Source organism: Sinocyclocheilus grahami, unplaced genomic scaffold (genome assembly GCF_001515645.1).
Source record: "Sinocyclocheilus grahami isolate Dianchi unplaced genomic scaffold, SAMN03320097.WGS_v1.1 scaffold209.1, whole genome shotgun sequence".
NCBI lineage: Eukaryota > Metazoa > Chordata > Actinopteri > Cypriniformes > Cyprinidae > Sinocyclocheilus > Sinocyclocheilus grahami.
In genome coordinates, this window is record NW_015505388.1 from 692314 (window position 1) to 705339 (window position 13026).

Genomic DNA, 13026 nt, shown 5'->3' on the forward strand with positions numbered 1-13026 from the left:
CATTATTTTGTATTTTGTGTGTGGGTGGGTGGGGGGGGGGGCGTTGCTGACACAGAGCGAGCAGACAGTAATTAAACACTAGGTGGGGTAAGCATGCTGTGAACTGTAGGAACACATTTATAACTTTCTGCGTCCATCCTCCTCATATTTTCGGATATATTGAATTAAATTATTTACATTAAAATTTAGATAAAATTATATTATATTAAATTATATTATAAAATATAGATTAAAAAATATGTCAGTGAAAGCACAGTGTTTATTCGAAATCACAACCAAGCAGCTCAACTCTCATAGTGATGGACTTCTGCCATTGTTTTGGAATAATTCGGATGAATCTGGAAAATATTGGTGGGTAGATGTAGTTCTTTACTTGGCCATAGTTATCTGTGTTGCCTTGAAAAGTCTGTGAAAATAAAATACAGTTTTATTTTTAAGGATGTGTCTTTCATCCTAAAAACACAAAACACTGTTTATTCCCACAGATTTTCCCACAGTGTCTTTTTCCAAGAAACTTGTTCTAATCACAAAAAAGTGAGACCGCTTACCTTTTGATCAAATTTGATCATAATTTGATCATAATTTGTCCATATGCTGTCACAAATATCTCATTGCCCATTGCCTAACTCATGGTCCCCTGTGTTATAATCCCAGTTATTCCATGGTCTGTCTGATTACTGGATTCTGATTGGCTGGCAGGTATGCAGTAAAGTGACGTGACGTGACACGTGACATGTGATCCATACTCTGCATTTACCCATCCAAAGTGCACACACACACACTGTGAACACACACCCGGAGCAGTGGGCAGTGGGCAGCCATTTATGCTGCGGTGCCCTAGGAGCAGTTGGGGGTTCGGTGCCTTGCTCAAGGGCACCTCAGTCGTGGTATTGAAGGTGTAATGTTAATGTAATGACCTGTTAATGCACCTCTGCTTTGCATTGGGTGGTTCTTTCCTTTAATGCACGGCTAGCCCTTGATTATCCCTTACTTATCTTCTTTTTATCCTTGAGTTCCACCTCAGGGCTGAATATCATTGTTCTGTAAATTGCAGACAGTTTATTGAGGCTTGAGGTTGATTTGAAGTGCAGCAAATACCTTTAAAGGTTTCATTTATGAGGTATATCTTAGCTGCCTTGGCTTTCCATGCATTGATGGTCCCATGTTTATTTAAGCGTGCATACCAAGGATGCCACTGTCCAGGGTACCAACTGAAGGCCAAAGAACTGGCAGTGATTTGAGCATTTATTTTAATCAATGGGTACTTCTAGTTTCTGTAAATAAAACTAAAATAATAATAGTAAAAATTAAAATAATAACATTTTAGAAACCCAGAATTTTAGTAGGTGAACGTTTTACATGACTCTTATGGTCATTTGTGATTTACTGAATAAGGATTAAGGATACAGATTTTTGAAAATATTTTTTACTTGCAATTTGAACCCCAAAAACATTTTTAGAGGCATAAATAATATAATGCACTACTGTATATTCATTACCTGAATTTACATTACTTTTTACAAGGTCTTGAACTACATTACATTATATAGGAAATCAAGATTTTACAAGACTGTGGGAACCCTGGTTCCTCAGAGGAAGCAAACAGCTGTTGAGGAGGTAAATTAAAATAATATCTGGATTTTTAGTTGTTTTAGCTTGTGTTTTCTCATTTAAATGTCTTGAGGCAACCTTGGAAGTTTGCTGAGTCCCCCTGTTTGAGAACCTTTAACACCCTTATGCTGTACATTAAATTTACAACTACACAGAAATAGTCACTTGCCTAACCCTTTTAGAAGTTCCACTTCTTTTTGTCAGTGCTGTAGGAAATGGTGTAGTTCAGCACAAAATTATGTGTTAAGAATTGCTTAGCTCCCTGTGTGGCAACTTTACTAATCACTACCGGTCTCTGGAAGTCCACCTGGAATACAGGATACAGCCTCCTCAAGTAGTCATTAGCATTTCTTTATTTATGGGCTAATTGTCTGCACACTATTATGAGTGGTTACCTGAATGTGCTGTCCTGTCTTTTCTGTACTCCATGCATTGTATTTCCCTGTATTATGTAGTCTGGCCAAATGAGGATTCCATTGTCCTTAAAAACAGAGTTAAATGTGTAAATAATGTGACCCCAACTATGCTACATAAAAAGCTATGCTTTCAAATCCTACCTCTAGAGTCAGATGCTGTAATGTGCTCATCTTTCACAGTTCCAGAGATGAGACCAAGAGGATGATCACAGACTGCAAAATAGATCAGGTAAGATTTTAAGACCTGACAGAATCAGTTGTTTTCTTGTAATAAGATCAATCAGCATGATAAATTACTGTATGTGATACCGTTATCTAACACAAGGAGTAACGTCTGTATTCCCCTCTGCTGTGAGAGTCCAACTTCAGACTCCAGCTGCCAGAGACCAGGCTTTGAAGGCAACATTTCCAGTGTGACAAATCCACCTAAATGATTGGATCTGAGTGTGAATGGCCTTTCTAGATCATCTAGGTAACTCACCTGATAAAAGTGGGTAAATACCCTAACGGGTGATCCTTTAACTCCTTATTTATGAACGTTTGACCATGGAAATGGACACTGTGGAGGCACTCCACTCCACCGTATAACACTTTAGAACAGCCCATGTTGATCAGATGCCACTTCGCTAGCTGATTTGTGTACATTCATAGTCCTTTGAGACTGTAGATAATACCATTGATAGCTGACAAAACAAATGTAACAAATACAAATGTATTTAATTCAATATTTTGAATGGTCTCAATACTTGCTCCAATTTATTTAGATTTAATCCAATGATAATGACTGTAATACTCCATTATAATGAAAATAATGGAGCTGAAAAAAGCTGAAGATAAATAGTTTTCTTACTGTCAAACTTTAAATTATTTAGAAAATTTGGATCCATGACTGCTCTTTTGTTTTTCCTTTCAATCCTCTTCCAATTCTCCTCGTAGTACCAGCTCTTATTCTCATCTCGTCATAAAAAGCAGGATGAACTCTCTTCTGTCCAGAGGCTTTTTATCCAGGATACCCTTCCTGCACACCAGAAGCGGTCCAATCAGCCCAGAGTTTATGTCTCTCTCTTATGCAAGAAAGTAATTCAATTGTAAGTGGAAATTAATAATAGTTATTTGACACTAATTTGTATTTAAATGAACTTATTTGTAACATGGACAGCCCTTGTGGAGCAGTCTTAAATTAAGAGGAATATGAAGGAACATTCATGCTTATAGGATTCACTGCAAAGTTGCAGGTCCATGTTCGACAGTCAGATTCATTATTTTGAGGTCCAGATTTCGAATTTATAGTCCACATGTAAATAAAGGTGCTGTTGGGTTGTACGGCATCATCCTGTTTGTACCAGTACGGTGATTGATCATCATAACTCAGGCCTTCCATTTGCTTTAAGTACTTTACTCCATTTGCATGCAAAGAGTACGGGCGGCTGGCAAGGTTCCTGAAAATTACCTAGCACGAAAAACAGGAATGTAATGGTTTGTGTTTTTTTTTTTTTCATATGATTTGATTCTAATTTTCACATGTGCACAAGTATGTTCACATTCAGTGGTGTACCATAACAGTCTGATCAACTTCAGCTTTAATGACCGGACCCAGAATTCCCAGGCATTAATTTCCCCTCTGATGTCTCTGATAGTAAAGGTGCTGTCAAGGTACTTTCTGAACACCGCTTTTTTGAAAGCTGTAGGCCTCTCGTTTTGAGATGATTTATCAAGCCTCCTTTGCAAACATAAAACAGTGATTTCACAAATGAGTTACACTGAGTTATTCATATATTCATGCTTTTTGTTTCTAGAAATGCAAAATTTTGATTATTTGAAATACATGATGCCAACAGTACCTCTGCCCATAACCAGCATAATCCCATTCTTCCTCTTCAACTGAGATGAAATAAGTTCTGGTATCCTTGTCTCCAGCAAGTTTTAAGAAATGCTGAGATGTTATATTAAGCACTGTGCTTTGAACATTTGCTTGTTTGCTATAAGGGTCTTTGTACTCTATATTCATATTCAAAATCTTCACCCTGCTCTTGTTTTGGAACATATAACTCATAATCATTGAAATCACATCTTGGCACTCCTATGATGATGGATTTCCCCATCAGGTCGTCCTCACTAGACACAGGCCTGGTTCCCCTTGGGGTCAACACAGAAGCTCCTAAAACTCTTGGAGGAATACCTCTTGGAGAAAAATCAGAATGTGGCTGTGGCCTATACTCTTTCCTTTTCTTCGTCTTCATGCCATATGCCTTTCTCGGCAATCTTTGGCTTATTTGATTTTGCTTCAGATTTGTCTGTGATGTATTTGTTCATGTGATCTGGGATTTCCATACGAACCAGTTCATGTTTGCCTTCATAACCCTAGTGCTCTTCTTTTGGCTCGAGATGAGATGTGAGTATGGCCTCGCTGTGATTGTTCTTCAGATAGATGACTACTTCCTCTTCACCTTTGCTTTGAGCTGTTCTTCATGGATGAAACATTATTGAAAGGGCTAAGAGAAAAGGACGTGTTCTCTGTACTGTCTGAAGAAAAGAGCTCTGATTCTCAAAATTTCACTGGGAGATTTCATTGTAACATTAGTGGATGATGTTCTTTTCTCTGTTATTTCAGATTCAAGGCCGAGACTGAAATCAGACAAAGTTGCATTCGAAGATTCAGACTCATTGCTTTGCAAAGTGCTGTTTCTTAAAGGCGAAGACAAACTGAGATTAAAAATGCTCTTAGTTTCAGAATTTATCTGTGAAAACATCTCACTGGTGAATCATGATGCACATACCCATCCATGTTTTCAGGCATATTTGGAGCATAATCCCAGAAATCTTCTGCTGCTGTATAGTAAGTCCACTCTTGGCTTTCTTGTTTCTGTTGGATGGTAAGCCATCTATTTGGTGCTGTGTACTCCTCACACGTCTTGATATTTAGATATCCATGCAAACCAGCTGCGAATATGACATCAACATCACTTTTATAAAGTACAAATTGTCAGCATTAAAAGTGTTTCTACAAAGCTATGAATAAAGCCTATGTAGGTTGACGTTTTAAATGAATAATTCATGAAATTTTGTGGTTTCCCTGGCAGGTCTTACCTTCCAAGTGCCTGCTAATGTGAGAGGAAATAAGCCAGCGGCCGGGGTGGACACCAGTCATACTGGCACTAGTGGCAGTTCCACTAATGATGCCAACAGATGAGGTTTTGTGTCCATCATGCAGAAGGACTTGCCCATTGAAGTGTACAGAGAAGAGCTCTGGCTCAGAGCTCATTCACAGCAGGTGCCAGCTGACTTTGGAGTGGGCACAGATGTCCAGATCTTGACAAGGAGGAGTTTTACACGTAAGTAGATTTGCAGAAATTATATGTTATGTGTGAAAAATATCAAACCAACCTGGTACAGAGCCATTTGTGTAGATTTGTAGTGTATTTCACATTGTGTGCCCGTTCAGGGCCCCCAGTGCTGTACCAGCTCTTGTATTCATCAAACACTCCAAACAACAGCACAGCCTCCTGATGGAAATTAATCTGATTTCTGGAGCTGTCTAGGGTGCCTGTGGGACAAAGACACATTCATTGTCTAGACAAACAGAGCTGTTTATAATTGCGTAATTTGTGGGAAACGGTGGGCTATAGGGTAAACTGGGGGAAAGAAGTCCCCCGTAAGGAAAGTGTGCATTTTCTACTTGCATATTTAAAATAAGTTCAGCATGTACATTGAAATGATGCATCATTCAGTGTATTATATTATTAAGGTAAATAAATGAAGACATATGCTCGTTTTTTAATTGAATAATAGAAAAATCATAGTTTAAATTCCGTTATAGGTTTGCAAGGATTAACAGACAATGAAATGAGAATCGTGACTTTGAGTTGACAAACAAAGCAAAACCTGTGGTTTTAAGCCAAAATAAAAGCTCTATGGTTTAACATTTGAAAGCAAAGAAATCAAGATATTATATATGAAATTATGTTGTTTGGTCAAATAAACGTATTATTATTATTAGATATTTAAAAAAATATATATTTTAGAGCACAATAGTGTTATTATTACACGGCTCTGTGGAATACTTGATTCTGATTGGTCAGTTGCGACATGTTATCCCTCGATAACATGATCTGAGAAACTGAAGTCGGCGCTGTACTCTTGCTAGGAATTGTTTTTTCTTGGTGGAAGCTTTGCGTTTGTTTAGCTAATAAAATATTAAAACTCGTCTTCCTGGACTCGCTCTCTCGTTTCATGCAAACGCAGCTGCTGCCATTTTGCAACTATTGTTTTGTACGCTGTAATGGATTATAAGATAACTAACAAACTGGTAAGATTTTAAAACATTTTCGTCTTAAATCTTTTATTGCCTTAATTATTTATGTGGTGAAATGTTGGTTTGACTGCACCATTTCCCTTAAAGGGGGTCATATGATGTTGCTAAAAAGATTATTTTGTGTATTTGGTGTAATGAAATGTGTTTAAGGTTCAAAAAACACATTATTTTCCACATACTGTACATTATTGTTTCTCCTCTATGCCCCGCCTTTCTGAAATGCATCGATTTTAGTGAGCTAGAGTTAGCGGAGGCTGGCTTGAGTGAGCGGCGGCAGGCGGGCTTGAGAACGGCGCAGATTCGGCGAAGGAGCGTCCGGAGGGCTTTCGGCAACCACATGTAACGACCCGGGGCTGGACTCTGCTTCGTCCACGGTGAAAGCCGATCCGGCGATCGACAGTGCGAAGTTGAAGTATTTCCTCCGCGACCAGCACGGATCAGCTCCAGGCATGACAAAGCGATATCGTCCTCTTTTGGAAGGCCAAACAAAGTAGTTTTGCTTTCAAAACGAAACACAGCACCCTCACGACATGGCAGCGGCAACAACAATACTACAGCGAGAATAAAAGTTACGCCTTCTTTCTTTGCGTGAACATTGACGTAGGTATGTGGGGGCGTGTTAGAATGAGCCATTTTAGGTAGGCGTGGCTGACTCTAAACTTTTATAAAGAATATCTCTTTGGATTTGAGACTTTAGTCTTTGCAACTTTACAGATCTTCTTTATGCACCAAGAGCTTGTAACACTCCAAAGAGAAAGGAAAAATTGAAATCGCCCCTTTAAATGACCGTCTAGTTTGAACTTGCCGCTTGCTCGCAACTGTTGTGTTCACGGAAGCTTTGCGTTAAAATATCTCAACTCAAATCAATATTTCGTGTCTAATTTAGACACATATTTACTTACAACTTACTGTATGTGGCAAGTAGCCGTGTAATAAGCAGGATAATGTACATCCAGCCGGTTGTTATCGCAGAATAACCCCCAACAAAGTGTCTTGTATCACCCTGAAGGCTGGATGTACATTACCCTTACATAAAGTAATATTGGTTTCACTATGTAGAGTCTATAAGTTTTTACCTAGAGCATTTTAAAGTCGACTGTAACTCCACTTTTACATTTTAAAGCTGACATTTTAAACATTTTCATAACCACTTGCCACTGATGGCCCTCTGCCCCAGTTCACTTAAATAAAATATATTTGTTACTGTACAAATCTAAATAAATTGTCCACAAATCCCCCTTTAACAAAGAGACATAAACACGTTTAATGTCTAACATAAAATAAACTCAAAGATCACTATAATCCAATGTCAATCAATCAATACATTAATAAATTTGATCTCATAACTGTTCAGATATAATATATTTAACAAATGTTGGTGTTCAGATGAAGAGGCCTAATAAATAAGAGCATAGCCATTCAGTAAATGTCAAGAGATAATATTTGGTGGTCAAGAGGAAAATTAAAGATGGGCATCTTAACCCATCTAAGCATAAATGTCATAAAATAAACATCACATTCTAAGTCCAGGATTTTGTTTTTGCCTCGCATACCTTTTTTGCAGATCAGCATTGTGCCTATTAACCCTGTATTGTAGTCCTTAACAATGTCAAAGTGGGAAAGGTATGTGTAGGTGATGCATGGGGGGTCCGCAGCTGTAGGGGTCACCTCAGAGGTCACCTCCCACTGGTATGTGTGCTTTTGGCTGGGTAAAATGACGTCATCTTCTTTCTCATAGAGTGACGTGTTGTCAAAGTATAATGATCCTAATGGGAACATTAGCAGTGTGAGAAGGATGCAGCTTCAGATGATGTTTATTACAATAAACCAACATCCATTTATCACGGGGAAAAAAATGGGTATATTGTATCTGTAATATTTATCAGAGAATCATTGCTTTAGACTTAGGCACAGCCTGTGGTTAATTTGTATCTTGGGTTAATATTTCCAAAGAAATCAAACACAGATGTTTGTGTTGCTCAAAGTGTTTACTCAGCTAAATGATGAGCACTAAAATAATCAATAATAAATAATAATAAAATAATGTTTTCTAAACAACTTTCCTCTTGAAATTTATTTCTCTGTTATTTCATAGCACAGTGTTTAATTGTTACTAGTGTGCTGTATGTTACAACACTATTGCGTCACTCATACTGTTACCACAATCACATCAGAACACACATCCTCTGACTGTGGGTGAATGCTACAGGGATGATCTGCCATGTTCTTGAACTTGACAATGATTTTGTCACCCTTTTGTCCTCACAATGTCGACCCAAGTAACAATAGAACATTAGTTTCAAACAATCATGATTTAAAAATGAAGATGCATTCTATAATACTGGATGGATGGATTTTAATGTTGAAATAAAGATGTTGAAATAAAGAAATCTTTAGTATTTAAAATACCTGAGGACAAGGGATGTGGTTTAGCCTGTGTGAATCCCTCATTATACTCTCTGTATTCGACTTTTTTTTATATGACGGTCCAGTCCTGGAATACAACAATCAGTAAATACATCTCTTACATGAGCAAATCAATTAAAACAACAACAACAACTCCCATTTGTGTGAAAATGCAATTTTATTTTACTATCACAGAGTTTTTACATTTATATATTTCCTTTTTAATTTAAAGTTTTAGTAATTTAGCTGTATGTAGCTTTTTTCATAAAAAAAAAAATTAGTATATTGATATAGTTTTTTATTAATTATAATTATTATTACTTTTTTTTTGTATATAAAGTTAAAATAAATGAAAATGGGAAATGTTGTCTTGGCATCTCGCCAAAATAAATTATTTCTTTTAAATATTGTATTTTATTTCCGTTAACTTTATTTCATTTAAAGACACAAAAATGTTTTTTAAGGTATTAATTTTAATTTACTATAATAACCAATATTTATACATTTTGAATAAAGTCTTGACATAATTGGTCTTAGATATACTATATATTATTTTCAGCAAACTTTACAGTAGATTCTGGGTGCTGGTTTAACATTTTGTCTCTTTTGTGTTGTTTGTATTTCATATAAAAAAAATGGTCACATGCCCTTGTCTTCCTTAATCATAAAATTGATTAAATATATATTAAAAAAATATATATATTTTAATGCTGTTTCTTGTTCGTTAATAAACTCTCAGTACTGTACAGATATGTAATTATTTGATACGTTTTTACAGCAGTGAATGACTTTATCTGTGATATAGGCTACAAGGACCAAACAAATAAAAGGCAGACTAACTGCGTTTTAACTAACTCAATCTAACTGCTTAGAAAAACAAAAGAATACATTTAAACCCTAATAAATAATGATCTTTTTCATACCTGTGCTGTCTGGCAGATGTGTAGTCCCAGTTAATATTAACAGCTGCAATGTAATAGTGTCTCTCCACAGCTGTGGCACAATTACACAGGAATTCCAGAAGGGCCAAACCGCACAGGGCCCCAGGAGCGGAGTTTCATATCTGACAATGAAACTCCAGGTAGAAAGAGTCTGTTCCGGAGTGCAGGGAATTCTGAACTTTCAGAGAAACGGCAGTAAGCTTTATCTCCCCCCACCTCCCTGTTGCACACATGTTTAAACACTGTGTTGGAAGGCAGTTTATCATTATAAAAAAACAAACAAACTGAAACTTCTTATTTTGTTTAGTCATTAGCAGTCTGAGGCTTTTTGAACCTGTAAAACCTTTTCATTATTGTGAGCAAATGTTTTGTTTATAAAAATGGAAAACACCAAGTTACCATATGAACATATTTGCCAGTTCAATCATTCCCATTGGAAACAAATGCAGGCATAAATTACACATATGCAAAAATATTGCTCATTGTCATTATGTAGCCAACTAACTATATCTGCACAAAATGAAGAGGTTCTGCACCATGTTTCGCCAACATCTATATAGCCTAAGTGCTTACTGTAAATGTGACAATCATGAAATCTGAAATAAATGAATATGGTTTTCAGTTTCTAAGATATTTCCTAATTACACTTTTACGCCCCAGAGAGCAATTTCATAATAAGTGTTTACTCATAATCCCAATGATTTCCCTTGAATAGTTTCTTCATACAATGCTTGTTTACAGTATACAAGTTGTATAAATGTGTGAGTAAAATGAGTCTGTGCATCTAAAGATTAAATGGGTACAGTCTGGACCTTGTTTAACACTTAGGCTACCTCCAACATAGCTATAGACCATCACGTCAAAGGTAATTACCTTTAAAGAACATAAAACAATATTTGTTATTACAAACTGAGCTTTATGTAATATTGCACATGACTCAGCCATGACCACATTTCCCTTAGAAGTGTTTTTCGGGCAAACACATCTATTTAGAATTTTCTATCAAACCGTCCTCATTCTACATTTTCCAGACAGAGAACGGACAATGCGTTAAAACAATAAAATGAATATTAAACATTATACACTGTACAACATTTAAAACATTTAAAAATGTAAAACATACAGCATTAAGCTGAATGTTAAAAGTCAAAATGTTTACAACAACTAATTTAAGATATTGTTATCTGAAAAAAAGCACATTTAGTGGTTAAAATCAACCCATTCAGGGTAGCGTTAGTAGTCCAATTCTGTTTAACTTAATGATTAAGGACATTTTTATAATGGTTGATAGTGGGATAGGAAGATCTTTGTATGCAGATGATGGTGCGTTGTGGAAAAGAGGGCGTAATGTTGCGTACGTGGAAAGGTGTATGCAGACTGCTGTTAATAATGTAGAGAATTGGGCTAATGAATGGGGTTTCCGGTTTTCTGTAGCAAAAACGCTATGCGATATGTTTTTCTAAAAGAAGAATCAATCCTACAGTTAATATTAAAATGTATGGTCAAGAGTTGGAGCAAACATCAGTTGTTCGATTTCTAGGAATATGGATGGATTCGAAGTTGAATTTGAAAATCCATATTCAGAAATTGATGGACAAATGCAAAAAGCATTAAATGTAATGAGATGTCTAGCAAGAGTTGATTGGGGAGCTTGCAGACAGTCCCTTAAAATAATTGATTGTGCTCTGATAAGATTGGCTCTTGATTATGGCAGTATGGTATATAGCTCTGCATCTAAAACACAACTTTTAAAATTAGAGGCAATACAATCACAAGCAATGCGAATTTGTTGCGGAGCTTTTAGATCGTCCCCATTATCAGCAGTTCAGGTAGAGATGAGCGAGATGCCTCAAGAATTTCGTAGGCTCAAGTTAAGGATGAGGTACTGGATAAGTATAAAAGGACATTCGGACGTTCATCCAGTCAAAATGGTGTTGAAGGACTGTTGGGAATATGAATCCAAAAAGTTAACAAGCCTTGGATGGAAGGGCAATGAGGAAGCACAGAAAATGGGTTTAAGTGATATACATATTGCTCCTACTGTGGCTAGGTCAGCAATTCCTCCTTGGCTTTTCCCAATGCCTTTGATTGATATCCAGTTGCATAAAAAAAAACATAACAATGAAACAAGTCTATTAGAAAGTTCAGCTGCACAGAAATATATAGATCTTACATATTATAGTGTAGTACAAATATACACTGATGGTTCAAAGCATCCAGACTCTGGGAAAACAGCTGTAGCAGTATATATATTCCCCTATTTAAAATTAAAATGTCAAAAAGATCTTCAGATCATATTTCTGTATTTACTGCAGAGCTAATAGCAATCTTACTAGCACTTCAGTGGATAGAAGAAATACAACCAACAAAGGCAGTGATATGCACAGATTCTCTTTCAGCACTAAACAGTTTGTCAAGTGGAAATTCATTAGCAAGACAAGACATGATAAATGAAGTAATGCAGAGTAGTATGGACAGTATGGACTTCTGGTAAATTTCGTGTGGGTACCATCACATATAGGTGTGAATGGAAATGAGGAGGCTGATCATTTGGCTAAACAGGCATTAAATCATTCACAAATAAACATTGAAGTGGCATTAAGTAAAACAGAAATAAAAGCGATAATAGCGAAAGAAATACAGGAAATATGGCCGAATGAATGGAAAGAAGGAACATTTACACTGCATACAAGAAAAAGTTGGTTCAGAGAGAAGAAGATTTGGAAACAGGAAAGAGGACGTTATAATTGCAAGAATGCGTATTGGTAATTGTTTATTAAATCAGTGCTTACATAGAATAGGAAATTGTGACAAATGTGGGTTAACAGAAACTGTAGAATATGTACTTATAGAATGTGAGGCTTATGAAAGAGAACGTTTCCAACTAAGTCAAGCTTTAAGGTATCTGGAAATAAATGATCTGTCACTCCAGGTTTTGTTAGGCGATGGATCTAAGCAATCAAGAATATATCGCGAATTCGTTATTTATTTAAAGGAAACAGGATTGATTAATAGGATGTAGGATACCGGGTTTGGGGTTAGGTTTTTTTTATTTATTAAATTGTAATTTTTATTTAAAAAATTTGTTTTTTTTTAAGGTAGCTCTTGTTTCTAAAGTTCCTATTCATTGTGCGCTTCACACTCCTTTCCAGTAGGAAACCTTTTAAGTTGGTTTGCCAACCGCCATTAAATCCTAAAAGAAGAAGAAGAAGAAGAAGAACCCAGTCCAGCCAAGCGGTGACGTAGCTTGTTTAACAAAAAAATGTTACGTGTTACTTCCCTAACATGTCTACTACTTACGCAAACGTTGATCACACTACAAACAATACAACAATACAAA

General features: G+C 36.3%; 1 protein-coding gene across 3 annotated transcripts in view; it reads right to left on the reverse strand.

Annotated features, from left to right (window-relative positions):
• The window catches only part of LOC107595811 (G-protein coupled receptor 161-like), a 19773-nt gene extending 9919 nt beyond the window's left edge, over positions 1–9854 (reverse strand). Inside the window, exons 1-13 of one of the 3 annotated variants that reach the window (XM_016286356.1) lie at positions 9669–9854; positions 8749–8833; positions 7893–8105; positions 5412–5571; positions 5115–5336; positions 4805–4967; positions 3869–4652; positions 3583–3747; positions 2878–3477; positions 2509–2710; positions 2337–2453; positions 2169–2240; positions 2007–2092 (exon numbers count right to left, since the gene is read on the reverse strand). In XM_016286356.1, coding sequence (XP_016141842.1) covers positions 2007–2040 — 34 coding nt within the window. In that variant the 5' untranslated portion in view covers positions 2041–2092; positions 2169–2240; positions 2337–2453; ... (8 more) ...; positions 8749–8833; positions 9669–9854. Of the gene's footprint in view, positions 1–1098; positions 1250–2006; positions 2093–2168; positions 2241–2336; positions 2454–2508; positions 2711–2877; positions 3478–3582; positions 3748–3868; positions 4653–4804; positions 4968–5114; positions 5337–5411; positions 5572–7892; positions 8106–8748; positions 8834–9668 lie in introns of those variants that run through there. The other 2 variants (XM_016286357.1, XM_016286359.1) reach the window with 2 other exon arrangements.
• Between the last annotated feature and the right edge of the window lie 3172 nt (positions 9855–13026).